The sequence below is a fragment of the Wyeomyia smithii genome, chromosome 2 (assembly GCF_029784165.1).
Source record: "Wyeomyia smithii strain HCP4-BCI-WySm-NY-G18 chromosome 2, ASM2978416v1, whole genome shotgun sequence".
In the NCBI taxonomy this organism is placed as follows: Eukaryota; Metazoa; Arthropoda; class Insecta; order Diptera; family Culicidae; genus Wyeomyia; species Wyeomyia smithii.
In genome coordinates, this window is record NC_073695.1 from 131,357,447 (window position 1) to 131,382,377 (window position 24,931).

General features: G+C 38.1%; 2 protein-coding genes across 4 annotated transcripts in view; one reads left to right on the forward strand and one right to left on the reverse strand.

The window, feature by feature from the left end:
• Positions 1-22,868, forward strand: LOC129723346 (small nuclear ribonucleoprotein Sm D3). The gene is made up of 3 exons (XM_055677523.1): positions 1-424; positions 482-511; positions 22,709-22,868. Exons 1-3 carry the CDS (start codon positions 112-114, stop codon positions 22,792-22,794), a joined length of 429 nt encoding a protein of 142 aa, XP_055533498.1. The 5' UTR covers positions 1-111; the 3' UTR covers positions 22,795-22,868.
• LOC129723344 (uncharacterized) overlaps positions 1-22,972 on the reverse strand; it is a 40,158-nt gene extending 17,186 nt beyond the window's left edge. The window contains exons 1-3 of one of the 3 annotated variants that reach the window (XR_008727747.1): positions 22,303-22,546; positions 4,535-4,625; positions 3,416-4,470 (exon numbers count right to left, since the gene is read on the reverse strand). The gene's annotated coding sequence lies outside the window, so the exon portion shown is untranslated. Of the gene's footprint in view, positions 1-3,415; positions 4,471-4,534; positions 4,626-22,302; positions 22,547-22,831 lie in introns of those variants that run through there. The other 2 variants (XR_008727746.1, XM_055677521.1) reach the window with 2 other exon arrangements.
• Between the last annotated feature and the right edge of the window lie 1,959 nt (positions 22,973-24,931).

A 24,931-nucleotide genomic window follows, 5' to 3' on the forward strand; every position in this document is an offset into this window, starting at 1 on the left:
TATCGATAAAGTATCGCCCATCCCTACTACCTACTTAACTTATTTTAAATTGTGCCTTGTTCTAAGGTTAGTGCGTTTTTTTTTGTGGGCTTACAAGTTATCATACTAAGAATGTCTATTGGAGTTCCTATAAAAGTTTTACATGAAGCAGAGGGTCATATTGTTACTTGTGAAACTATTACTGGCGAAGTGTACAGAGGTAAACTTATAGAAGCCGAGGATAACATGAATTGTCAACTTATGCAGCTTACTGTAACGTACCGAGATGGAAGAACAGCGAATTTAGAAAATGTTTACATTCGAGGGTCTAAAATACGTTTTTTAATACTTCCGGATATGCTTAAAAATGCTCCGATGTTCAAAAAGCAAGGAACAAAAGCCGGCACCGCTGGAAGAGGAAAATCTGCGATTTTGCGGGCACAAGGTATTGAGTGTTTAATGTATAATAGTACAAATGATAAATAACGCATTACTTTCACAGCTGCTAGAGGACGTGGTCGTGGTGGTGGGGGTGAGTAGTGTGTTATTTAATTTCGTTATGATATGATTTTTTTAAAGATTGTTTAAAATTCGCGGTGACAGTGTTGTTGGTATTTGTTTGGTTTTTGCATGCAAAAAATCACAAGGGTTGTATGCAAACCCACGACCGCAAGGCAGAGCCGTAGCTACTCCGTTTTGCGTGGGGGGGCAGAGAATTTTTTTTAATCAAACATTTTTTTGGAGAGAAAGCAGTTTAAAACCAGGGATGCTAGGTAATCTTTTCAAAAGTCTTCACGCTCCGCGGAAAAATGTCTTCACATGTCTTCCCGCCCGAGGCGTCAGGTGAAAACTGCCCAAAGGCTGCAAAAATTACCGGCAAATCGAAAACTATCGAGCAAAAAGTAGCATTACGCGTCCAACGGCGTACCCGGGTACTCACAAATTAAAATTCTCATAAGTTTTACAGTTTTCCTCCTATTTCGATAGTTTTAGCACTAAAAGATTCAGAAGCTCATTTGTTTTCACATAAGCGTTAGTGGTGTCCCTTAACAATTTTCTTATTCCCGAAAATATGGTTTTACGGGTATATATTCCGAAAGAAAAACAAAACTGCGAATGTGCGTATCGTTGGAAGGAAGCAGGGATAAAAACTTTATAATTTCTGCCATACAGTTACGAACCCGCGATTCGACCGATTCAATATTCATTAAACAAATTATCAAATTAGTAAGAGAAGCAATGCAAGGTCGAGTGATGGAATACAACGATTTCATGACGCTTATTAGAGCCATACACATAACGATCGAAAAACTAAGAACAGAAGAAAGTTTTTTAAAGTTCTAATCTGAAGCAACAAATGCATTGAAGAAATTACAGGCAGCGTTAGAAACCCATTTTCGAGGGTCGCCTCATTCGAAATCGACGTTACTGAGATATTCTATTCGCGAAGGAACACTGAGAGAATGGATAGATTCAACCTTCAGTCTAAATTATAAATTTTACGAGTTACATTGTTTGATCAATGTTTATGTCCGATTTTATTTCGAACAGAACTGGAACATAGCTATCCGGGCCAGGTAACGGACTAGGTGTTGCTGCCGAGGTGCAGAAAGTCCGGCCAAAATAAATTGAATTGAACATAAACATTAATCACAAGAAGCACACTGCAGGGAGTTTGGATACTGACTGAAAATTTGATATTTGAAAGAAAACTAGTCTTGTGTGTCATTTTTTGCCCACGATTTGTCAGTCTATGAAATCAAAAAAAGCGAAATAAAAACTTCTGGAAAAATGGTCAAATTTTGCAGCAAAACTTGTTTTCCATTGTTCTTATATAATTAAACATATAAATCTGTGATTGGTTCTTTCATTAAAATGACATTTAAGAAAAAAACTGACATTTTCACTCCCAGACGCTGGACCGCACATCCGAAACGGAAGTATGCGGATCATCAGTTTCAACTTCGCTGCGAATCAGCGGGCTCACCAAAAAATTGAGTAATTTAAGGGGTTATGTACCTTTTTGGTCGAGAAAAATGAGGGAAGTTTGAATCTATTTTTGAGTGCATAGCACCATTTTCATTGCATCAAAGTGGTATTTTTCTGAAAGTAGAGTTTATCAACAACAAAAAAATATGTTTGATTTTGAGATATACCAATTATTACTGGAGTAATGGCCGTTTCCACGAAACGCTATTTTTTTGCAGAGGCTTGCGGTGATCCTGATAGAGACTCAGCGGGTCAACCGAAATAAAAAAACTCATATTATTTCATTAGTTTAGAAGTCTGCCGGGTCCTTGAACGATCGCTTTTATGAGTATTTTGTTTTCAGTGCAAACGGGAACGTTTTTCCCAAAAAAAATGCACGTTTTGAGCGCTAAAAATTGCATTAAATTTTTTTTTGCGGCAAAATGTAACTGTAGGTTTCAAAAAGCGATCGTTCAAGGACCGGCAAGTTTAATAACTAAAATTTAAAAAAAAAGATGAAGAAAATCGGTTCAGTAGTTTTCCCGCAATCAGGATCACGGCAAAGACATTTTCCGGAAAAAACTACAGCACTCGTTCGCTAATTGCACGCGATTTAGTTGCACTGCGTTTTAATTTCACGTCCGTTAGTTGCACGAAAGTGCAATTAAAAGGCAGTTTTGCGTCAAACTACACGTGGTTTTTGAAGCTAATGTCTCTCTGTCAAGTTTTACGAGGGGATACTGAATGCGCGAAATATTTAATTAACTGAAAATAAATTCAATACACTAAGGTAGCTTGTTACGCGGTTTTTTTACGCGGGTTTTTTTTACGCGGCTTTTTTACGCGGATTCCAGAATTTACACGGTTTTTTTGTACGCGGATTCCGGAATTTACGCGGTTTTTTACGCGGATTCCGGAATTAACGCGTTTTTTTTACGCGGATTCCGGAATTTACGCGGTTTTTTTTTTTTTCGCCCGGATTTCGGTCCCCCTTCACTCGGAATGCAAAATTAACGATGGTTTTTTTTTCATCGCTCTATCGTTCTTCCGATTTCTCAGATCTTTATGAAAATTTGTGAAAATGTTCTCAAGATGTTGTATTTGAAGATAATGCAATAATTTTTTTTTCGGTTTTATGAAAACTGAAAAGGTATATAACCCTTTAACCTTTTTGGCATATGAGCTCGACCGTTTTGATTGTTCGGACTTGAACACGGTTCTTTTGAGATTTAATGAACTACTAAATAACAAAGTGCAATTGTTCTTACAAACAAAAATTGACTGATATCGGTAGAGTAAAAAATAAACTGGAGACTATTCAATAATGCTTATTTCAGATTTTTCTTTTGGTTTTTCGTACCTAGTATCAATCAAATATACGACAAAATTGCGTGGTGGGGCAATGCAAACGCGTGGGGGGGCTAAGCCCCCCGGTAGCTACGGGCCTGCCGAAAGGTTGACGTAGAAACAGGGGTATGACGTTTAATTAATATCCCAGGCAGGGCCGGCGTCACATTATTTTCCCGATTGGGTAGTGAGCAATGGAGGGGGATAATTCCGTGTGGGTAAGTACCTGTAGAGACATTTTCCGAATGGGTACTACTACCCACACTACCCACATGAACCGCCGGCCCTGGTTTGTATTAGTGCGATGTATTCGATTTTTCTTTGTTAGCTGTAAGAATTTTTTGTCACTTGTGAGAACTGTCATCTAAAAGAGAGAATAAAAAACTGCCGTGAAGGTGCCATATTCTGCACAGTTAAGACAATTTCAAAAGTTTAACCCTAGTTCGCAGATGCGCAGATGCATTCAAACAAATAATAAGTCCCACATGTTGTGTGCAGCGTTGCCAGGTATCCAGATTTAGCTGGATTATCAAGATTTTTGAACATGTATCCAGGTAGACAGCTTTGATGTCCAATTATCCAGATTTTTCATGGATGATCCAGATTTTATTTTCTCTGTCCCGCAAAAAGGTCAATTTTGGCGCGAAATTTTGCAATTTTGTCACCTCAAATTTTGCGTACCCCAAAACTTTTATTCGAAAAATTAACCTTTCACCCCACGAAATGACTGCCAGATTTTTTCCAGATTTTTATTTTGCCTTTTTCAGATTTTTGAAAAAATGACCTGGCAACGCTGGTTGTGTGAAATACAGAAAAAAAGTTAGACACATGTACAGCCAAAAACAACAGTATGAGAAGGAAATTTTGCATTTATGTTTGGTGCCTAATTCTGCGCACTTGCTTGGGCATGTTCCTAATTCTGCGCAGTTTTGTTCCTAATTCTGCGCAGCCAAAAAATAACAATGATTGTTTTAACAAAATTGTTTATTAAAAAGAAATGAAAATCAATCATTTTCTGTAGAAGTTTTTCCAATATTTGATGCCTTCATTGATGTTTGTTTTCGGCGCTTCTCTTGTACTAACTGCCTTTCCTTTTCACGGGCTGCTTTTCTCTGCATTTTTTCTGCTACGATTTTATTCTTTTCTTCCTCCAAATCTGAACATTAAGACGATCAGCTGAAACAAGATAATATCTGGTTAAAAATTGTATAATTCTAATCATCAATGTGTAAGACTCTACCATGTATGTCCGACTCATGAAATCCGCGAAATCTCGTCGACTCTTCGTTTTGTATTCTGCTGTGATGTTCATTGTATTCCTGTTTAATGGTCTGCCAAACATAAAACAAATTTGTGTCACCAACAGGTCCGGTCCAAATTGTGTTTGAATAATTATCCTCAAATCTTTTCAGTTGACCAACAGTAAGATATGATTCTAATCCGAGCAAAACATTTTCAGATTCGAACTCATTAGTATCGCTAATCGGTTGCTTCTGGGCTGTTGAGACTGATGTTTGGAGAGTTCTCTTTTGTAAAAGCATTGCGTAGTTCACTGCATCTGGGTTCCACGGATAAAGACCGCATTTGCGGAACCCGTTGCACAAAGTGGGTGATAAGTTGGCCATATCATCAACCGCCCGCTTCAATCAAGGTGCAAAATCATGCCTTTTCAAAGACTCACCGGCACAAAAAGTACGCCAATCAATGAGCCGCTTGTTCCACTTAACTTTTAGACCTCTGAAAAATGCGACATCTAGAGGCTGAAGCACATGCAGGGTTGCCAATGTTCCAGTTTAAACTGGATTCCTCCAGTTTTTTTCAAGTGATCCAGTCAAACAGTTTATTCTTAAAATCTTCCAGTTTTTTCAGATATTTTCCAGTTTTATCTAGTTTTTTATTCACTCCGATTGGTTTTCGGAAATATTTTTAAAACGGAAATTTTGTAGATTGATAAATTATTTTGACAATTCTCAACAGCATTTTCAGTATACTATCTTCTCGCACGAAACACGGTTAAATAAAAGACGGCATGACATGGTTAAGATAAAACCAAACAAATAGATTTTACCAGACCATCAAATAATCTTCTATTTATTTTCTGTTGCGTAGCAGTTAAAAAATTGTTATAGGAATTAGATACCAAAAGAATAGCGAAGTCAGAAATAATTGAAATTTAAATTTCACTGACGTAACGGAAGGAAATGTTGCGTTAATACTTTTGTTAAATATAAAAGTAACTGGAAAAGCTCTATTTTCTTAATTTTGAGATAGATTGATTGCGTAATTTTAAATTTTGCTGCTGTTAGAGGAAATTTTTCAGTCCATAATTTTAACAAGATGTAAGCCCAAAACAAAACAGTTCTGATTAAAATGAGTAATTTTTTGCGAAGAGTTATATCTTTAGTTGTTGTATCCAAAACTGACACTGGATTCAATCTCCATAACAGAAAAACTCTCTCACAATCTTTGTTTTTTGCTTTTTTTTAAATTTATTTGGGATCCAGTTTTTCCCAGTTTTTTCTTCAGCCTTTTTCCAGTTAAATCGAAAATTTTATTGGCAACTCTGAGCACATGTGTTGAGTTTGGAAAAAGACAAAAATCAGTGGTCTGAAGAGAAACGTGCGATCTATGGCCATCTACAAAAAGTAAAATGGGAAGAGCTACCTTGAATCGCAGTAGCCATGGGTGGAAAACATTTTTTAAATATTCATAAAATGTCTCCTGTGTCATCCATCCCGAGACATTTTTCCCAATAGACCAACCATCCGGAGCGCTATTGACGATTTCTGCTGGCAGACGTTGTTTGTACGGAAACAATACCATCGGTGGTGCCAGAACTCCTGCCGCGCTTGCAGAAAACAACACCGTGTAGCATTCCTTTTTGAAATTGGCATTAGAAGTGTGCACATATTTTTCTCCTGTTTTCGCGAACACAGTTTCTTTTGTTGGAACAAGACGGATGGATGATTCGTTCTTATTAAAAATTCGACCTGGGTGCAGCAGAACTTCTTGCAAGCCAGCCTCTAGGATATAATTATGTACTTCTTCAAACCAGCTTCGAATTTTATCCTCTGTGACATAGGTCCGCTGTTTCGAAAGAGCACTCGGTACTCTGCGAGAAATTTTAGGGTGTCGTTTTAAATAATTATTTAACCATTTGCGACCAGGAGCATGGGTTCCGACGAAACTAGATCGCCCAATCGATTTAAGGTAATGTGCCACAGATGTCTTCAACCGCTGAGAATCCACCGGAAATCCAGCTTTAGCCATCTGAATGATCCAATCGACGATCCGGCCTTCCTCTTGCGTTGTTAACACTGTTGGCCTCCTGGGACTCGTCGCAGAGTTCAACTCGACACCAGCTAAAAACTTTGCACGAAGTGTGGGGGTCTTTGCACGATTTTTAACTGCAAGACCGATAACTGCAACAACTTTGCAGTTATCGGACCGCAATCCGTCAAATCTGAAGTCAAAGTCATATTTGACATTGAAGTGACAAATCTCGCGGGGGGATTCTAAATGTATTCGAAAATGAAAATTGTTAAATCTCTAGAAACATTTCAAAAGGACTTTTTCATTTTTCTCGATTTTTTCGATTTCGTTTACTTGTCTCTTCATTCTAGATGGGAGATTATAGATCTCAACTATTAATCAATAAAGCAAAATTATTATAAGAGAAAAAAAAATTCCTTGTGCATTGCTTGGCTAGCTTTCACTACTCAGTGAGGCAGTGCAGAGTAGATCACAAACAATATTTTGTGACCTAGCGTTAAATAGACCATTGAAGGAACTGACAAGTGTCACGGATCCTGCTGACATTGATGTTGCTTTTACTTGCGTTATGTCAGCGGTTCCGAGCTTTCTGTCAAAACTTCATTCATGAATTGAGTTCAGAAACGTCTCGTAAAATGGTAAAAGGCTAAAGTAAAACGTAGTTCTACGTCAAAAAAAAATATATATATATATGCTCATAGCTACAAAAAATACAACAAAACATAAGTATAACAGAAATTGCGCAGTATTAGGAACTGCGCAGAATTAGGCACGGTAACGGTACAGTCGCGGTTCGATAACTGCAAGTCTTTTAACTGCAACGATTTTTAACTGCAAGACCGATAACTGCAACAACTTTGCAGTTATCGGACCGCAATCCGTCAAATCTGAAGTCAAAGTCATATTTGACATTGAAGTGACAAATCTCGCGGGGGGATTCTAAATGTATTCGAAAATGAAAATTGTTGAATCTCTAGAAACATTTCAAAAGGACTTTTTCATTTTTCTCGATTTTTCTCGATTTCGTTTACTTGTCTCTTCATTCTAGATGGGAGATTATAGATCTCAACTATTAATCAATAAAGCAAAATTATTATAAGAGAAAAAAAAATTCCTTGTGCATTGCTTGGCTAGCTTTCACTACTCAGTGAGGCAGTGCAGAGTAGATCACAAACAATATTTTGTGACCTAGCGTTAAATAGACTATTGTAGGAACTGACAAGTGTCACGGATCCTGCTGACATTGATGTTGCTTTTACTTGCGTTATGTCAGCGGTTCCGAGCTTTCTGTCAAAATTTCATTCATGAATTGAGTTCAGAAACGTCTCGTAAAATGGTCTTCTGTAGTGATGAACTTTATCTTCACCTACATATTGGTTATGTAAAGTAGTTACTAAAACGCAATAAATTATGATGCAGAAATATGACTACCAAATTGATTAATCAAAAAGCTTGTCTATTTTAGTTTTCTGCTATTTTTGCCACTATTCCATTAAAAAAATACATATCGATATTATTGAAAACAAAAATGGTAGTGACGGACCCCCCTCTAAAGTTTGGCATGTGTCAAGTGTTGCAGTTATCGAACGGCATTCGATAACTGCAATGTAAACATGTTGCAGCTAGCGAACGACGACTGTACCTAGTTTGATTCACACTCTCACAAATTTCAATATACAGTGTAAAACGGGCCGTGCCGTAGTGTTCGTGTGTTTGATTCACACTCTCACAAATTTCAATATACAGTGTAAAACGGGCCGTGCCGTAGTGTTCGTGTGTTTTCGCTTGGAGAACTCTATAGACCTCTCCAATTGTGCATGTATTGGTGCACTTTACACCGTGTAAGTTACACGGTGTAAAGTGCACCAATACATGCACAATTGGAGAGGTCTATAGCGGTGTTAGTCGGATTGAAAATGAGGCCAACAATGTGCTGTCAAAATGCCTGCATTGATTGCGGAATTTTCATTTTCTTTCACCGACTCGAAACTTAATTTATTCCTACGCGGATTGTGTGATTTGTTTACGGATAGTATCCTACAAAATGAGTATTTGATTTCCAGTACCGAGCAACTCAAAAAAGACTATATTTCTCGATTTGCTTAACCCCGGTAGAGTTAAGCAAGAGTCATTTATGAGTAGGGATACCATCCGTCCTGATTTAGCAGGACATGTCCTGATTTTGAGACCCATTTGGAGCGTCCTGATTTATTTTTTTTCATATTTGAGCATTTGTCCTGATTTTTCTGAATGATGCCGGATATTCAAAAAAGGAGCAAACTGTTCAGTACTTTCATCTTGACTCCGGGAAGAAACGAACTTATTTCGAACGAATTTTTTCTTTGGTTGAATCTTGACGAGAGAAATTGTTTAGTCGTTAACCGTTAAACGTTTTTTGACAATTGTTAAGTTTATTTCAAACAGTTGACTAGTGTTGCATATTTTAAGGTATCTACTAACGCTTAAAAAATCAAATTTGCAAAATTGAATCGTTAGAGAAATACGTTAAATATGAGTCTTTTAGCGTATTTTCAAAAACAGATCTCAAATTACCTGTTTTATTTATTATTACCACAAAAAATGACAATAGCTTCGATAAATTTTTTGCTGGAAAAAATTTGTCCTGATTTTTGTCTCCGACCAAATGGTAACCCAATTTATGAGGCAAACAATCCGAGTTTAGTGTGCGTGACTGAGCTGTCAGAAAGCTCTATTAAAAAAGATGCCATCTTTTTACGACCGAAGAGTAACAAGCAAGGGGATGGCAACAAAAAAACAAAAGTGATAAGTATATGGATCTTTTGCTGGGCGTCTGCCTCGGGGCTTTATTTTTAAATAAAGCCCCGATATGTTGCCTACTGCCAAACGTGTAGAGTTAAGATAGAGCTGCCATCCCTTGGTAACAAGCAACATTATGGAATCACAGTGGGTTCGAAATGGAAACGGAACCAAAAATATGTCACATACAACCCACAGGCGCGTCTAAGGCCTGAAATATCCCGTATCTAAAATTTTATTGCAATATGGCATCATTTTCATTAAGCAGCCAGTATGTGAAGTAAAGAGAGCGAAAAGTAAGCGAACTGGAAATATGATACAGATTTGGAAAAATATACCGCATCCCGACGGGATGCGTTTATCGAAAATTTTAGTTAATTATTTCTGAGCAATCAAACACGCGTCCGTAGCTTAGGCTTACAACTCGAAGACTGCTGCTCTCTCTTTCTTCTCTGTAGATAGAAATGTTAGTGACAGTTGAATTTATAGACTGGGGAAAATCTATCGCCACATGTGCCCCCCCGTTACACCAAGAAACGACCACGGTGCCCACTTGGTGTGACTAATGTACTTCGATTGTAGTGAGGATGTTCTAGAAGGCTTTCAACGCATATATGAGCTGGCTTAATCCGATTTATTTAAACAGTCACCTTTTGAAGTAGAATACTTCTCTCAGGAAGTTCGGCTACATAGAGACGGAAATGAAAATCTAAAACCGACAAAAGTGAAAAATATGTCCAATTTCAAATGCTAATAAATCGGTTAGTATTCGATGAATTTCCTTCGTTCTTGCAGCAATAGGTTGGAAAATCTTCTAAGATTCTTCCCAAAAGAAGATAATTTTAATTTTATTATCCACACTATTGTACCATTGAAAATAGTCAAGTCTTGTCAAAACGAAAAGTTCGACCTCTGATTGGTCGTTATATGATTGCTTCCCAAGCACGGACGACAGAATCATATACCTTGCAATTGAAAACATGCTATTTGGCCTATATAAGAGCCTGTTTCAGTCGAAGCCGCTTATAATAGTTCTAGACAGCGACAACAGCAGTCGTCTCTCCTTAGCAGCAGCACTAGCCCTGTGGTTGATCACCACGTCTCAGGAGCAGCGCGGTTCTTCTCAGCGTGTGTCACCAGACTGCCATTATTCCCCCCGTGTTGGGGCAGCATGAAGATCGCCATTAGGAAATCCAATTTTGAACATCAAAATGCCGTTTTTCAAGGCAAATAAAGAAGTAATTGAAAGTTAATAATTTTTGACAACGCAAGCAAGCATTTTGTGTTGGATCCTAGCAATTTAAATCTGTCGCGCCCGTCTAATTCACTGAATGTGAAATAGCTTCACAGTGCATGTTGTCCGTGTATCTTAAATCCCCCACTGTTAGGGCAGCTCAAAGGTTGCGATCAGCAACCGATTTTGAACCGCAAAATGCCTTTTTCAAGGCAAATAAACAAGTAATTGAAGGTTAATAATTTTCTGGCATCAACACAAGCAGACATTCTGTGCGGGATGCAATCAAATTCTGTTGTAGTTGTCTAATTTTTACTTTATTTAGTAAACCCCCCACTGCACACTGGGAAAAAATTGACCCAAATTCCCACTAATTAGAAGCCGCTGGGCTGGCAACCTGAAATATAGCATTTCTTATGTAAAATTGGTCAACAGAACGATTGGTGATATTTTCATTCTGTGCAGGGCACGGGAAAGGGTGTACATTTTGAAAAATACACAAAAATAGGGTGAAAAGAGGCAAAATAGACCATTTCCCGTGCCCTGCCCAGAACGAAACCATCTTCAATCGATTTGTTGACCAATAATAAGAAATGCTATATTTCAAGTTGTTAGCCCAGCGGCGGTTATTTAGTGGAAATATGGATTCCGGGTAGCAATGGGCAAGATCGATCCGATTTTCTCAAAATCGATCTTTTTTGGTCGATTCATCGATTTTTTAAATTGATTTCTATACGAGCGATTTTTTACTGAATCGATCCTTTGGATGGTAAGATCGTTTTTTTTCGCCTGAAAAATAAAACTGTGCAATATGGATTGAAGACAATAGTGATTGCATTTATTGTTGCTAACGTAATCTGCGGCCAAATTCCGAGAACACTTTTCTTTGAAGAGAAGAAAATTTCTTCATCGATAGTATATGAATTTTTTTTTTCTCTCCGAAGGAGTGTGTGCTCGAAATTCGGACACTGATCTGAAAAACGTGTCAATTTTTTACCGGGATGCCCATAGTAGAAGAATGGGCTAAATTTCAATAGACATAAAACCGAGAAAAACGCATTTCAAATGTTTTTGTTGGTTCAAACAATTGTCTACGTCCATGACAACTTTTTTCATGAGTAAGTCACCACCCCCACAAGTTCCAGCATATCCAGCTTTCCACGAGCGGTAATGGCGGATAGTGCAGGCAGACCATTTCGACGTTTTCTGTAGGTCAGGGAAGCTGGATAACCTTGTCGTCGAGTTGAAAAGAACAATCCGCAGCCAAATCAAGTCCCTCCAGTATTTTTAACGCAGTAACCATTTTTTTGCCTTTGTAAACGCGACATCAATAGACAAACCCGTATGAAATTTGGCTAACACGCATGCGTTGTGAAATAGCAATGGGCGATATTGTATCGGTATCGGAAATATCGATACTTTTGAGACGATATTTCGATTCTTTGAGTCGATACACAAGCGTCCGATACTCGACCGTATCGATACTGAAAACCGCGATATTTGTATCGATATTCTTTTATGCATACGGACCAGCTAGCTGACATGTTACAAGGGCTAACATCTCAATGTGTACACGAGATCACCGCCACTTTTGATACGCTATGTTATGCTGTCTGTCAGCGTCAGTGGAGCCCACACATCGTAGAACCGCTGCGATGTTGGCTGCGATATGGCAAAGCAAATCGGATGGAGATGCCAGCTAGTTGATACGAGCTGGAACCACTGAAAAGCTGCCACTGTCAGTATAAGTATCGCACAAGTCTATTTGCACTAGCAAAACTTAAGCCTGTATTACACTCTTTGACCAAGCGTCAAATATTTGGCACTTTTTGGCAGATAAAAATTTGGTCGAAGATAATTATTTGTCACTCTCCAATTTTAACATGAGGCAAACACGGGCAAACAACAACCATGATGTCAAATAAATTTGACCATTATGTCAGAAGGTCAAAAATTTGACCATTAGACAAAGAGTGTACTACAGGCTTTAGATGGAGAAATAGATAGAGAGAATGTTGTGAGCCAAACGAACTGTCAAAATCTGAGCCAAACGCAGCATAGGGCCAAATTCGAAATTTGTTTTACTTAAGCCACACATTTAAAGCCAAAAAGGAGTGCTCAATAATAACGTGTTCTCAAATACTTTCAAAAATAGGCATAGCTCTACGTTGCATTATTAAGGCACAAAACTTATATTGTTTCTCTGACAATTGATTAAAATATTGTTTGCTTACATTCATACTCAGCTTCATTTGTTTTTATTTCAATTAATTCTACTTTCTGCGTTAAAATGCATCCACAAACCCCTCAAACGAAATTCAACGTTATCAGAAATGATGTTTGGCTTCGATTTAGTTGGGCTATAACCCAACGAGCGGGAGCCCAACTAAAACGTAGCCCAACTAAACATAGCCCAACGAGCGAAATTTGACTGTATTTTAAAAACAAATATAAGTTTTCTGGTTACACTGTTCAGATCGAATATTTGCAAGCGGAAACTAACTCATGCTTTCCGTCGACACAAGTTAGAGTACAAGTGAAAAAAAAATTGCAATATTTATTAGTTAGAAAAATTCAGCGGTAGACTTCACTATCTTATTTTCGCTGACATATCTAACTTTTTTATGTCATCAACTTCCTCATCAATTAATATGGAAGTGTGTCAATAATTTATACAAATAAGACGGGAGCTTCACAGCCCATTGGGCCAGTGAACACAAATCTTGAAGATATAAGTTGTTTAATTCATTTGTTTGCCAAAGCTCAGAATTTCTGCATTACCTGTATGTATTTGTTTGTGAAGTCATTTGATTCATGCTGCTCTAGAGAATGCGGCTAGATACCAGAAAAACAACAAAAAGTCGGCACATCAAATTTTCATTGCTGGAAACCACCAAAATTTTGCTGATTTTTGGTGTGCTGTGCTTCCAGCAATCTGTTTAGCAAAATGAAATTTGCTAATTATTCAGTAATGCTCAATTGCATAAAAGTGACAGGTCGTTTGCTGCATGTTCGGTAAAACAAAATACAACTTGCTGGTTGTCAGCTATGACAATTTGCTGTTCATTCAGCAAAGCATAAATCAATTTGCTGGTTAACCAGTTAATTCAAGGGAACCATGTTTCCGTCAGGCACCAGATTCCATCCGCCCATCGGATCATAGGCAAATTACTGTTGAACTAGAGATGTATGATTATCATTTCAACTTTTAAGTTCATCTAGCCCAACAAGGACTTTGCTATGGTCCCATATTCGCTATCAGGAGCTTAGCGATGATCCCGTACCAGCTGCACAGCGATTTGGCGCGTTTTACTAATGACAGCTTGACGTAAATTTTTTGACATATCAATTCTTTTGCTGGATTCCAGCGACCATTCATTTACTGTTTTCTGTTCAGCAAATAGTTTTGCTGTATTTTCGCGAATCACTGAATCGAATACTGGTTTTCAGTAAATTCAGGGTGGCCACTCAATATCAATTTTCAATTTCCCGGTTTTTTCCCGATGATATTTAGTGAAATTTCCCGGTGTTTTATTTTTAAAACATATGAGAAAAAAATCAATTTTCACATGCTTATTTGTGCCTTGCAAAAATAGTGTTACAAAACTATGAAAAACATTCCTCCTTCATCGTGTTTAGCTGTTTGTCGACTTTAGCAAGTACCTTCATGGTGATCTGCTGCACAATTTTCGCCCTCTTTATCTCCAAATCGTTGACAATCTTTGCCTTCTCGCGCTTTTTTGCTTCCTTCTGCATCTTTCTCTGTCAACCTTCTCTCGAGCTTGCAGTGCTTCTGTATCAGGATACCAATGAAATGCGTGGGATAAATTCAAGAGTTGGGGCATAGAGTTTTTGTCTTCTAGAAAAATGTCCTCAGGCAAAACTTCAAGCGGACTTTGGGAAGAAGAGCCTCAGAGTGACCAATGAAAAAAATGCACATGAAACTTTCTAGATGCATTATGCAAAATGCATGAAACGTTGAGATCTGTTATTTCAAAACAATTTTTTTTTTCGAAAAACTTCGATCCTGGGACTTTAAAATTTTCGAGCTGGGGTCAATGTAATGTATAAGAAATTTTCTCATGGTCCGTAAAATAAATTCAACTGACACTCTGAATAAACAATTTGAAAAAAAAAAATAATTTAGCTACTGTTTGTTTTTGATATAGAAAAAATCTGAGAAATCTTTAACAAATAGCTCTTCAAGGTGGCGTCTTTCCCCAACAAAATCAAGTAGTCAAAAGGTCCAACACAGAATGAAAAAATTTTTTTTGCTGCTTGTGTTTAAAATCATACCAAAAATCGGGAAGTACAAACCGGGTAGCTCCGTTCCGGTCCGGTTCGAAATAAAATCGAGACTCGAAGTTTCCGGTCCTATTTGACTTTTGACCGGATTCTCCCCGATGCGATGTCGAACACTATTCACAAGAAGTTTCAATACGCCTCCCGCGACGCTGATAACTTTTTGACTTCTTTAAAATCTGACAATATATGTTACGGAACAGTAAATTTATCCACCTGATCAAGCCTGATTTTATTTGACGCAGATCTTGCTGCGAAGCCGCTGTCGACTTTAACTGAAACCAACAACCAGCTTTCCCCTATCCGGTAGAATCATGCCAGTTAGGTAAACATAAAAAACAGGGTCTCATGTTGACATTTCCTCAGAAACTGTTGAACAAATAAAGCGGCAGACATGAAGGAGGATGATTTTCCCGGCGTGAAGCCTAATTTCCCGGTTTTCCCGTATTTTTTTCCCGGTGATTTAAAATTCCCGGCTTTTTTCCCGCTTTTCCCGTTTTTCCGGTAAAGTGGCCACCCTGAGTAAATGTATTTATCAAAAATTCAAAAAATGATCTCAGCTATAGTATCGATATTTCTGGTATCGATAATTTTTTAACGATATTTTGAGTATCTCGATACTTTTGGTTCTTCGGGTATCGATACTGAAGTATCGATACTCTCCGTCGTATCGCCCAATGCTAGTTGAAATTAAAAGTCATTGCTATCATTTCACTTTTTGCCTTTCTCCTAGAAAGGTATAGCAATCACTGCAAAAACTAAAGGTATAAAAGTGCTCAAAAGGCCGAATGTCGTTAATCACTCGACTCAGTGCCAAAAACGAACTGAGCATTTTCTGCATGTGTGTGAGTGTGTGTGTGTGTAACGCTCTCCCAATCTCACTCGATTTTCTCAGAGATGGCTGAACCGATTTCAATGAAATTAATTGCAAATGAAAGGTCTAGTTGCCCTATAAGACCCTATTGAATTTTATTATGATTTGATTTCTAGTTTAGAGGTTATGTATCAAAATGTAAAAATCACGCAATAGTTACCACGATATGTGGAACTTTCTCTTTCTTTAAAGAAATTTCACATTGAATTGTTTTACTTTCGAACATTTCAAATTCGCCGGCTTCTTGCTCAGGTAGAATATCAAATAAATTTTCACTGCATAAGCTAATGTCAGAAAGAGATGCCTCTCTTTTCCTCCCCGTAGCGATGCGTGGTTTTTTTTTGTCGTCCTGCCATTTCAGGTGATACGAAAAAAGTTCAAAAATAATATCACATTGCAAGTCTTGAGAAAGAAAGAAATAGGTAGTCTTGAGAAAAACGGGTGTAAGTTAACTTTCAGGTAATCTTTAAAAGACGCACTGACAAAACACAAACTTTGAAGCTTTAGGCAGTCAAAGACCAGTCAACTGCAACTGCAACCGAAAACACGTCTGACCTTTCGTGCAGCTCAAGACGCACTGATTGATGAATGGTCATTACGGTGTTAACATATCGATAAATAACAGAAACTTGAATTTAGGTTTTGATATTGCTTTATTGACTAAGAAAAAACGGGAAAAAACTGACGGTCTGTTAGGCGAAAAAAGCGCAACATTGCTAAAAGCGAGGAGTCAAATTGACGCAGACTTCAATATTCCAGGGTTCAATCTATCACTTTTACCTAATATTTTTCTAGATACGCATGCGTGTCATGCGAATCATGAGTAGTGATGAGCAAAAATTATAGCATAAAAAGTAAAGTAGATTAGGGAACATACTTAAATGACGTAGCATTTTTTTCGTGAATTTCAGTGTATGTCCCGGAATTCACGACAAAAACTAATCCCTGCACTTTTAATCATATTTATATTTATATTTCTTTATTTATTTGGAGTAGGGAAAAGCCGATGGAAGTGAAATGCTAAATCTCTGCTTCCAAAGGCATTAAACCTGCCCTTCTTTTCACAAAATATTCACAACGAATTGTACGCTTCCAGTGAGAAAGGGATCTCTTTGAAAAAAACGTACTTACTTACACTGGCACAAACTGATGTTTCGCTTGACTATGAGGTTTGATGACTCCACTACAAAATGGTTAACCAGGTGTACGAAAGGCGGTAATCTATTCAGTTGTCCAATTGACCATTGATGGCAACGAAGCAGTGGAGTGCAGATGACTTGTCGATTGTTCGTTTAGTAGCGTTGCGTTGATTCGTCGAAATTTGGAACCGTACAGACGTGTAGAGCAGCTTGTCAGCTGGTGTTCTGTTTAAATTGAAACTATGGAGTTTTCGTGAGGAAGTGGTTGTGGCTGGAAGAGTGTCAGCGTAGATACTGCAAAATATTGAGTTTGAGGTGTCGCTTCAAGTCCCTCTTGAACAGAATGGTCTTTCGCTGTTGTTTGATTGCTGCTGGTAGTTCATTGTACAGTTTAGAGCCTTTATAGCCAAAGCCCTTTTTCCTTAGCTCCGTATTTGGTCTGGACAAACGAATTGTTTCGAAAGTTCTTGTTGTTCTTCCGGAGAAATTACTTGTAATTCTCATGTTGTGATGGCTGGCTGGATTCGTTACGATATTGTGCATGCGTGTTAATGTCTGCAACAAATGTAATCCCCGAATAGGTAGAAACGAGTGCTGCAAGTTGTTGTACAATTGTTCCGTTGGATAAAGATGCGTTTTTTTTTTCAAACAGCGATTTTGTAGAACCTGTAGCTCCCGTAGTCTAGACATTCAAGCGTTCCCCCCAAACAGAGACTAGATACTGTAGCCTCGACTGAACCATAGAGTAGTACAGATTTGTCATCCATTTTATCGGTACAAACGGTGATATTTTTCGGAATACTCCACACGGGACTGCAAGTTTAGCTCTTAGGTGCAGGATGTGATGCTCCCAGTTCAATACACTGTCCATGTTTAGACCTAGATATTCAAAGTTGTCTACTCTACGAATTTCAACTGTATCAATTTGAATGACCGGAAGCTCCGGAACAGGTCGTCTTAACGAGTGAAAAATCATGTACGTAGTTTTTTGTAAATTCAGTGATAGGAGGTTTGATCGAAAGAATTCATGCAGAAGTTGAAGGTCCTGCTGAATGTATTGGGCGATCAGATGAGCATCAGAAGAGTTGTATAAAACTACTGTATCATCCGCAAAGAACTGGATCCGTCCGTGTAGTTTCAAGTGCGATAAATAGTTAATGAACACTAAGAACAACAGAGGTCTTAGATTGCTTCCTTGTGGAACGCCATACGGTATCTTTTTGAGATTACTTTTCCGGTCATTGATAGTCACAAATTGCTATGGGTTAGTCAGGTAGTTTTTCAAGAGTAACCATGCGTTTCATCTTATGTCATAGCTTTCGAGTTTGAGGAGTAGGAACTCATGACTTATGGTATCGAAAGCCTTCTTAAGGTCGAGAAATAAAGCTCCCGCATATTTTAGATTATCTATCGTTTCAGCTATTTCATCCACTAGTTCACATGTGGCCGTGAGAGTGCTGCATCCAACCCTAAATCCGTATTATCGTTCATAAATCAGGTTTTTGTAGAACAAGAACCTTGACATTCTTGAAGCAATCATTTGTTCCAAAATTTTACTCATCACTGGCAACACCAAAATAGGTCGATAATTATTTGTGCATTTCGGATCACCTGATTTAAGAATTGGTACAACGCGGGCAGTTTTCAAGCATGCCGGAAAATCTCCAGTCTCAATGATCTCGTTGAAGACACTCATAAGTATGCTTGCGAATGCGGTATGATGGTTTTTCATGATAGTCGCCGATATATTGTCTGGTCCAGGAGATTTGTTTGTTTCTAGACTATTAATCAATAGGATTACTTCATCTGCAGAAGCCGGTCGTAAAAACATAGAGGACAACTGGCTGGGCATGGTATTGAATTTCCATACATTTTTGTCGCTATCAATTGAATTAGCCAAATAAGCTCCAATTTGGCAAAAGAAGTCGTTGAATGCATTACTGACTCGATTTCCGTCTGATATCTCCTCATCTCCGACCCGCAATGAAATCGCACGTTGCAGTTTAACTTTACGTTTCATAAGCTCATTTATAATTCGCCAAGATTTCTGATTTGATGAGTTTGACAACACGCGCTGGTAATAGTCACTTTTACTTCGGTCCTTCATTTGGAGCAAGTTTTTTGGACGCATGCTTGAGAAGCTTTTTAGTGCGATCGTTATCTGGATGTCTCCGACTAGGCTTGATAAGGTTTTTCTTGATCTTCATCATTCTCCAGACTTCCAAAGTCATCCATGGGCAGTATCCTTTAACCTTTACCTGTACAGCCACAACTTTAGTCGCCGCATTGTAGATTTCGTTGTATCTGCTTATAACCAGGCTTAGCTTGTCGTTAGCATTGAGTGCTACCGGTTTTGTGTTAAGAGCAATGGCTAATTGCTCGTTCAGTTGATTATGATTCGTTATTCGCTTCGTTAACAGTTGCATTTCGTTTTCTGAAGTAAGTTTCAAAGATGTTAATATCATAGAATTATCGCTAACATCTGTATGAATGGTTTCATTGACTATCAGGTCGACCATTTCTGAATTACAAATTACGTGATCGAGTATGTTACAGCTCGCAGCTCGTGTAACTTTAGTATTAGTGACGCGCAAATTAAGGGATTCCAAAAGTCTTTGATACTCGTTGACAACGTTATTTGTTGTCAGGTTTATCGGGACGTTAATATCACCAACCAAAACTGTATTCTTGTTGGTCGCAATACTTGTCATTTTTTGCTCCAGCCTATTTAGGAACTCGTAATAGGAATAACTAGGCGGACGATACACTGCTATTACATGAATGCGTTTGCTACTGACGGTAAATTCAACATGTATACAATGAAAACCTTCATTTTCTTCATTCGAAATTACATTCATATCCAGGTCTTCTCGGGCATACTTGGCCAATCCTCCATTCGATTCCTTTCGGCACGAAAATACGCTTTTAAATCCATTTAAATGGAAAAAATCAATACAACCTTCTCTCACCCACGTTTCACCTATTACTATGACATCTATCCTACTCGCATATCTATCCAAAAATTCCTTGATAGCATCGAATTTTGTAGGTGAATTCATGCCCCTTATATTCCATTGAACGATTTTGAAGGAACTGGCGTTGCAAGTGTGTTTTGTTTAAAATACAATCTTCAACAGTTTCATAATTACAATTTAAGGAGTTCATTTTTATTTAAATAAATCTAGCTGTCGTTGAGCGATTGACCTCTTAGCGCTTCGCCGGTGGTCCTTCAGGCGACGATGATGAGTTCCGATCCCGTTTTGAAGTACGTTTCAGATTTTTGACATCTTGACGATTACGTACGTATTCCACCTTTGACGCCTCTGTTCGTTTGACTAGAATGACTCTATCTCTTTCTGGCCACACGAACTTAGCTTTCAATCGTTCTTGCATCTCACGAACATCCCGTAGCAATTCCAATCCAAAAGGTGTCATTTCATCCCGTATCGTGATCTTGTCTGCCCTAATGGCATAGGTGTTACCGAGAGATGATACTTTCAGTTGACCGTGGTTTTTTTCTTCGCAATCAACTCTTCTTTTACGTCTTCGTTGTTGAATACCACTCTGATGGGTGGTGACTTCCCTTCAATTTTGGAATCGCCAAGTCTCCGAGCTTCAACTATTTTACCGACCAACGACAATCCCAGTATCTCTGCTATACGAGTGACGACTGTTGGAACATTTTCGTTATTACTTACAGGAACTCCTAACAGTATGGCATTTCTGAATAGTTCAGCACGTTTGAAGCGATCGACTTCGGATTCCAGGCTAGCAACCACTTCATTCAGCTCAGAATATTTCACACGAATTTCATTGATATCCTTTTCCAATGTATTGTGGCTAACCTTCAGTTGTTTCATTTCAGCAACAGCATCATCGAATTTACTGTTTGGAAACTCTTGGCTACGTTCAACCTCCTTGATAGCATGCTCTAGAGTATCGGGGTTGAGCAGTTTCCTCACGCAGTGCATGGACTTCATTGACTGACCATGACCTTCCGAAGCTCTTCAATCACTACATTTTCCGGCGCAATAGCTTGTTGGGTTCTCATTCCAATTTCGTTGCATTCTGCGGAGCAGAAAAATTTTTGATTTCGCATCTTTCGTATGGCATTGCCGATAATCTTTTTGTATTTGTAATGGTAACACTTATGGCAGTGAAGACACTCCAACACCTTGTTTACATCTGTCTCTTCTTTGTCACACATTACACAGACGGCTGCTTCCTCTGATCAGGGTTGCCAATGTCCCAGTTTAAGCTGGATTCCTCCATTTTTTTTCAATTGATCCAGTCAAACAGTTTATTCTCAAAATCTTCCAGTTTTTTCAGATTTTTTCCAGTTTTATCTAGTTTTTTATTCACTCCGATTGGTTTTCGGAAATATTTTTAAAACGGAAATTTTGTAGTTTGATAAATTATTTTGACAATTCTCAACAGCATGTTCAGTATACTATCTTCTCGCACGAAACACGGTTAAATAAAAGACGGCATGACATGGTTAAGATAAAACCAAACAAATAGATTTTACCAGACCATTTTATTATTTTCTGTCTATTTATCTATTTATTTTCTGTTGCGTAGCAGTTAAAAAATTGTTATAGGAATTAGATACCAAAAGAATAGCGAAGTCAGAAATAATTGAAATTCAAATTTCACTGATGTAACGGAAGGAAATGTTGCGTTAATACTTTTGTTAAATATAAAAGTAACTGGAAAAGCTCTATTTTCTTAATTTTGAGATAGATTGATTGCGTAATTTTAAATTTTGCTGCTGTTAGAGGAAATTCTTCAGTCCATAATTTTAACAAGATGTAAGCCCAAAACAAAACAGTTCTGATTAAAATGAGTAATTTTTTGCGAAGAGTTATATCTTTAGTTGTTGTATCCAAAACTGACACTGGATTCAATCTCCATAACAGAAAAACTCTCTCACAATCTTTGTTATTTGCTTTTTTTTAAATTTATTTGGGATCCAGTTTTTCCCAGTTTTTTCTTCAGCCTTTTTCCAGTTAAATCGAAAATTTTATTGGCAACTCTGCCTCTGATACAGACATCGTTAGCAAATTTACGTACGTACTACCACAAAAGAGCACGGCGTGAGTTTAGACAGGCGATAAAATTAAATATTTCGATTCGAAGCAGTCCTTCGTATAGGTCACCATATCAATATGGAAGACTTTCGTTTGTTAGCGTTTGTTGCCAAAGTGACTTTTAGATGTACAATTTGTACCCAGTCCGTAGACTTTTTGCTAGGATAATATCACCTACGACAAGACAACAGCTTCTACTCCTGGCTTAAGACCTTTTCTCTGTTTGTAAGTCGGTTTTAACTTGAAGTATAATGCAGAATAATATGACACGGTAGAGGCACACCACTTCACAACACCAACACCAACAGGAAAAATTACCAGCTTTGAACGAATATCTTGTAATTTTCACTACTAAAAGTCACAAAGAAACAACGATTGTTGTTTTCAAAACAGATTGTGCGTTTGGAAATCCGAGCGATTGTTTATGTAGCAGAGCTTTCAAAAAATTTCTAAATACCACAGATAAAAAGATTTCGACAGCTCTCGCTGCAAAACTTTGTGCAATGTTTTGGTGTATTTTTAGTATACATTTTTCCTGTAAAAAAGCAATCTTTTAAAATGATTTGCTACGTCCATTTTAATCCAACCCCCCTCCTCCCCCTTGTCTCAAAACGATGATATTCCCCCTCCCCCCATGAAAGCTACATCATTTAAGTATGGTCCATTAGCTGTATTGTAAATGATGAGATGAGTATAACTGGTCTAATGTATGTTTGTATTGCAGGTGGTAATCCAGGCCCTCGTCCTACAGGAAAAGGTAATTGGCAGAGTCAAGGACCGTCTGGCGGCAGAGGTAGAGGCGGTTTATAAACAGTTATTCACAAACATTCAAACTGAAATTACTCACTAATAATGCATTCTTAATAAAAGAATTTTGGTCCAAACATGATGTCAATAAATAGAAATAAAAAGATTGTCCTGGTGTAATATTAGTTTCTATTATGACTTGATTCGTCGTGAAATCAGAAATTCTTACCAACTGGAGAAAACAGTACTTAAAAGATTTACGATCGATAATTTACGTCAAATAGGGTTGTTGATATTTTATCGATATTTGATATTATCGATATTTGCTCGTCACAATATCAATATTTTTGACCGATATTGGCGCATTTGATATTATCGATATTTCGATATTGCTGTCCGATATTCTCGGTTGCCATCAGGGGAGTGCTACCGGCAAAATTTTGCCTACCGATCATAAATTCATCATGGCATCAAAATTAAATTTAAAATGCTTACACACAATATAAGATATTCATTGAAAGTGCACATTATACTGAAAACAAACGTTAAGCAGGGTGACACTCAAAACTCGAAATTGAATTCCCGGTTTTTTCCCGGTTCGTTCAAATATTTTTCCCGGTTATTTGTACTTCAGAATTCTGCATTTTGAAGTAGAATACTTCTCTCAGGAAGTTCGGCTACATAGGGATGTGAAATGAAAATCTAAAACCGAAAAAAGTGGAAAATATGTCCAATTTCAAATGCTAATAAATCGGTTAGTATTCGATGGATTTCCTTCGTTCTTGCAGCAGTAGATTGGAAAATCTTCTAAGATTCTTCCCAAATGCAGCTAATTGTAATTTTATTATTCAAACTATTGTACTATTGAAAATAGTCAGGCCTTGTCAAAACGAAAAATTCGGCCTCTGATTGGTCGTTATATGAAGCAAGCACGGTCGACAGAATCATAGACCTTGCCATCTGAAATGTGCTATTTGGCCTATATAAGAGCCTGTTTCACCCGAAGCCGCTCATTATAATTCTAGACTGCGAATACAGCAGTCCTCCCTTAGCAGCAGCAGCAGCAGCAGAATCAGTGCAGTGTATCAGTACTGTGTGGTATACGCCAGTCTATAATAGAAGACAGCGAAACAGTACACGCAGGTCCTCAGCATCGATGACACTTCGGCTCCCTCTCGCTCTGGTTCGTATTTATTAAGCTCGAATGACTGTCGGGTTATTCGGTGATACCGTCTGCTTTCATTACGCAGTTAGCTCCCGTACAGGTAAGTCCAGTGTGCATCTGCTGCACGATGAGTGATCGACGCCAAAATGGCGATCACACATTTGGCGACCGAGACAGGTTTTTATTGCTCCATTTGGGAGTAATAAATAAAGATAAAGATAAGGAACTAGATAAAAAGAAAATACCGGTATCACTCATCGTGTACGCAGTAACAAAAAGTGAAACGGTGTCATTTGTGAGGCAGTGATTTTGTGTCAGCCATTTAATTTCTTATCTTGAATATAAGTGAAATGAAATAGCTCGGGACGAGCATTATTAGAATGTGTTTGTGTGAGCTCGAGATGGGCATAATATAATAGTCAGCTTTTAAAATAGTTGAGTAAAGCAGCTCGGGACGAGCATAGAAGAACATCATAGCTCGGGACGAGCGCGAACATGATGTGGGAATGATCGAATCTCTTTTTTTGAGTTCGTGACGGGCCCTAGAGTACAATAGCTCGGGACGAGCGTGAGAGAGTGTAATTGCTCGGGACGAGCCGCGATCAGTTTTTTTTGTAAGCTCGGGACGAGCACAAAAGAAAACCATAGTTCGGGACGAGCACAAGAAAATGATAGCTCGGGACGAGCGGGAGGGGGAAGCGGAAAGTAAGATAGCTAAAGACGAGCAGCGATTGAAACTTTTTTTTTTCTTTTTCGTTGAGCGAAGAATCGATGTGAAATAGCGCGGAACAGGTTCGATGTTAATGGCGCTCGTGAAAAGGAACCCTCGGGAGAATTCGTTTCTTTTTGTGTGTGATTGTAACTCGAAACAGGCACATGAGAGAATGGAAAAAAAAAATTATATATTCTTTTTTTTCACTTTCCTTATACGTTATTGCAGCGAGAAAGGGATACGTGAACGAACCTATATGTTATAGTGATGAAACTTATTTTCGGATTTGTTTGTTTTGGTAATGCTATCGACATAGTTTATTT